This window comes from Aptenodytes forsteri, unplaced genomic scaffold (genome assembly GCF_000699145.1).
Source record: "Aptenodytes forsteri isolate BGI_AS27 unplaced genomic scaffold, ASM69914v1 Scaffold444, whole genome shotgun sequence".
In the NCBI taxonomy this organism is placed as follows: domain Eukaryota; kingdom Metazoa; phylum Chordata; class Aves; order Sphenisciformes; family Spheniscidae; genus Aptenodytes; species Aptenodytes forsteri.
Genome location: NW_008794178.1, coordinates 17,955 through 21,551, shown reverse-complemented (window position 1 = coordinate 21,551; position 3,597 = coordinate 17,955). Strand labels below are relative to the sequence as shown.

At 63.7% G+C, this 3,597-nt stretch overlaps 1 protein-coding gene across 1 annotated transcript in view; it reads left to right on the top strand.

The window, feature by feature from the left end:
* The window catches only part of SNRNP200 (small nuclear ribonucleoprotein U5 subunit 200), a 24,648-nt gene extending 21,109 nt beyond the window's left edge, over nt 1-3,539 (top strand). The window contains exons 32-42 of the mRNA XM_009284885.1: nt 72-263; nt 348-526; nt 724-875; nt 1,187-1,295; nt 1,498-1,606; nt 1,856-2,045; nt 2,189-2,353; nt 2,614-2,735; nt 2,871-3,014; nt 3,110-3,286; nt 3,375-3,539. Coding sequence (XP_009283160.1) covers nt 72-263; nt 348-526; nt 724-875; nt 1,187-1,295; nt 1,498-1,606; nt 1,856-2,045; nt 2,189-2,353; nt 2,614-2,735; nt 2,871-3,014; nt 3,110-3,286; nt 3,375-3,539 — 1,704 coding nt within the window. The remainder of the gene's footprint in view (nt 1-71; nt 264-347; nt 527-723; nt 876-1,186; nt 1,296-1,497; nt 1,607-1,855; nt 2,046-2,188; nt 2,354-2,613; nt 2,736-2,870; nt 3,015-3,109; nt 3,287-3,374) is intronic.
* The last annotated feature ends 58 nt before the right edge of the window (nt 3,540-3,597 follow it).

The window sequence follows — 3,597 nt, the reverse complement described above, 5'->3', positions numbered from 1 at the left end:
GCCGCCGCCGCGCGGAGAGCTCGGCCGTTCCTCTCCTGTTCCCGCTACAACCTGCCCTCTCCCGCCCGCAGCCGGTGCTGGAGGTCATCTGCTCCCGCATGCGCTACATCTCCTCCCAAATCGAGCGACCCATCCGCATCGTGGCCCTCAGCTCGTCCCTCTCCAACGCCAAGGACGTGGCTCACTGGCTGGGCTGCAGCGCCACCTCCACCTTCAACTTTCACCCCAACGTCCGCCCTGTGCCCCTGGAGCTGCACATTCAGGTAGGGTTTCGGGCAACCTCATCTCCTTCTCCCTTCTGCCTGGTTTCCAGACGGCGTCACTGCCTTGCTCCTCTTCCCCTGCAGGGCTTCAACATCAGCCACACGCAGACTCGCCTGCTCTCCATGGCCAAGCCCGTCTACCACGCCATCATGAAGCACTCGCCCAAAAAGCCGGTCATCGTCTTCGTCCCGTCCCGCAAGCAGACGCGGCTCACGGCCATCAACATCCTCACCACGTGCGCCTCGGATGTCCAGAGGCAAAGGTAACGGTGCCGTGGCCTGCGTCCCTCCTCTGACGGAGGCGAGGGCAAGTTTTTCGGCCGTTCCGCTGAGGGCTGAGGGACGACTAGCGATAGGAAATGGTCTCGTTAGATGTCACTCGGCCATCCGCTGGGACATCGGGGAGGGACGGGCTTGCTGGGCCTGGCAGCGGTCTCTTTACTCCCCTTCTCTCCGGCAGGTTCCTGCACTGCGCAGAGAAGGATCTGGTGCCCTACCTGGACAAGCTGAATGACAACACTCTGAAGGAGACGCTCGTGAACGGGGTGGGCTACCTGCACGAGGGGCTGACCGCCATGGAACGGCGAGTGGTGGAGCAGCTTTTCAGCTCCGGTGAGTGGGGTGGGATGAGGACACACCGCTTCTTCGACCTGTAAAACTCTCTTCCCCGGGGCTTGGCAGCGCCCGCGGTCTTTTGGACTGGAGGTAACAGCTTGCCCAAGCCTCGCGTCACTTCTCTGCCTCCCTGGTCCAAAAAGGCTGCGATCTTAAACTTCACCGTCTCTCCTGGACCCCTCCCCATATGCCGAGACCCGTCTGCCCGAGCGCAGAACCCCCAGATCTTTCTCTCCCCCCCCCCAGTTTCTGTGACCCGGAGAGGCGCTCTGCCCGCGGGCTGACTGCTCTCCCCGCACACCTTTCAGGTGCGGTTCAGGTGATGGTCGCCTCCCGCAGCCTCTGCTGGGGTATGAACATCGCCGCTCACCTGGTGATCATCATGGACACGCAGTACTACAACGGCAAGATCCACGCGTGAGTGCGTTGCGCCGTCGGGCCGGACCGGCCGCGGCTTTCCTTGGCGTCCACCCGCCTGCTGGTTCAGGCTGCGCTGAGCACGAGGGAACGACGCCCTCATCCCAAAGGGCTTCGTCCCTGTCCGGGCGGAGGCCGGGAATCGCGGGAGAGCGGCGGTAGCTTTCCGAGGAGCTTCGTTAACTCTCTCTCCCTCTCCCAGGTACGTGGATTACCCCATCTACGACGTGCTGCAGATGGTGGGCCACGCGAATCGCCCGCTGCAGGACGACGAGGGCCGTTGCGTCATCATGTGCCAGGGGTCCAAGAAGGTGGGTGAGGAGCGGGGCGCGGTTTCTGGCTCGCGAACCTCCGTCTCCCAGAAGGTGGGTGAGGAGCGGGGCGCGGTTTCTGGCCCGCGAACCTCCGTCTCCTGCCTGGGGCGTGGGTTTCTTCTCCCAGCTTTGGGCGGGCTGATGCATAACCCTCGCTCGGAGCCTGGCTGCCTGGGAGGTGCTCCAGGATTTTGGAGGCGCTGGGGTTTACTATACCCCATCCCTCTACTCCTGCCCCCGCTGTAGGATTTCTTCAAGAAATTCCTCTACGAGCCCCTGCCGGTGGAGTCGCACTTGGACCACTGCATGCACGACCACTTCAATGCCGAGATTGTCACCAAGACCATCGAAAACAAGCAGGATGCGGTGGACTACCTCACTTGGACCTTCCTGTACCGCAGGATGACGCAGAATCCAAACTACTACAACCTGCAAGGTGAGCGGAGGGGCTCTGCACCGCTGGATACGGGGTTGGAGGACATCGGGGACCCTCTGGCCGGGGGCTCCGCTTTCGCAAGAGCAGCTTTTCTCCGTCCCGGGGAGTTCCTCAGCCCCGCCGCAACGCTGCTGTGCCCGCAGGTGTGTCCCACAGGCACCTCTCGGATCACCTCTCCGAGCTGGTGGAACAGACCCTCAGCGACCTGGAGCAGTCCAAGTGCATCAGCATCGAGGACGAGATGGACGTGGCTCCTCTGAACCTGGGGATGATCGCCGCCTATTACTACATCAACTACACCACCATCGGTAAGGGCTCCGCGGGGGACGGGGACGGCGCGCGAGCGCTCGCCGGCGGTCCTGCTCTCTGTCCCCCCTCCTCTGCGTCGCTCCCTGTGCCGCGGGCGATGGGCAGAAGGTGCCGGGTGCGTAAAACTCTGCCCTTTGGCACGGGGCTGCGCGTTGTCTGCCTGAAGGCACCTCTTGTACCGTGGGCTTTAATGCTCTCTGGTTTTGCCCCTGTTTTTCCCGGTCCCCCCCCCAAGTTCTCCGGCTTCCCCCCCCCCCAGAGCTCTTCAGTATGTCCCTCAACGCCAAGACCAAGGTGCGAGGGCTGATTGAAATCATCTCCAACGCTGCCGAGTACGAGAACATCCCCATCAGGCACCACGAGGACAACCTGCTGCGGCAGGTGAGCGGCAGCGCGTCGGATCTGGGGCCGGAGGGGGCAGACGTGGGCTCCTGCGGGGTCGGGGGAAGGAAGCTGCCCGCGTTTTCGGCTCTGTGGGGCTAAAGCACCGATGAGGTTTATCGTTTCTCCCCGTAGCTGGCCCAAAAAGTTCCCCACAAGCTGACCAACCCCAAATTCAACGATCCCCACGTCAAGACCAACCTCCTGCTGCAGGCTCACTTGTCGCGCATGCAGCTGAGCGCCGAGCTGCAGTCGGACACCGAGGAAATCCTCAGCAAGGTACGACGGGGGGCGGGTGGGAACCCGCTCCCCTCGCCCGCGTCGCTGCGTTGGCGTCAACTGCCTTCTGACCCGTCCCCGTCCCTCGCGTCCAGGCGATCCGGCTGATCCAGGCCTGCGTGGACGTGCTGTCCAGCAACGGCTGGCTCAGCCCCGCGCTGGCCGCCATGGAGCTGGCGCAGATGGTGACGCAGGCCATGTGGTCGAAGGATTCCTACCTCAAGCAGCTGCCTCACTTCACCTCCGAGCACATCAAGCGCTGCACGGACAAGGTAAAGCTTGGGGGAAGCGCCGTGGTCCCGCCCTCGCCCGCCGAGGAGCCCCGGGCAAGTGCAGGGCTGAAAACTTCTTCCTTTGCAGGGGGTCGAGAGCGTCTTCGACATCATGGAGATGGAGGACGAGGACCGGAACGCCCTGCTGCAGCTCTCGGACGCCCAGATCGCCGACGTCGCTCGATTCTGTAACCGTTACCCCAACATCGAGCTCTCCTACGAGGTGGTGGAGAAGGAGAGCATCCGCAGGTGAGGCGGGGAGGGGCGGCGCGGACCCCCTCGGCGCTGTGCCGGCACGGCAGGGGGGGCGG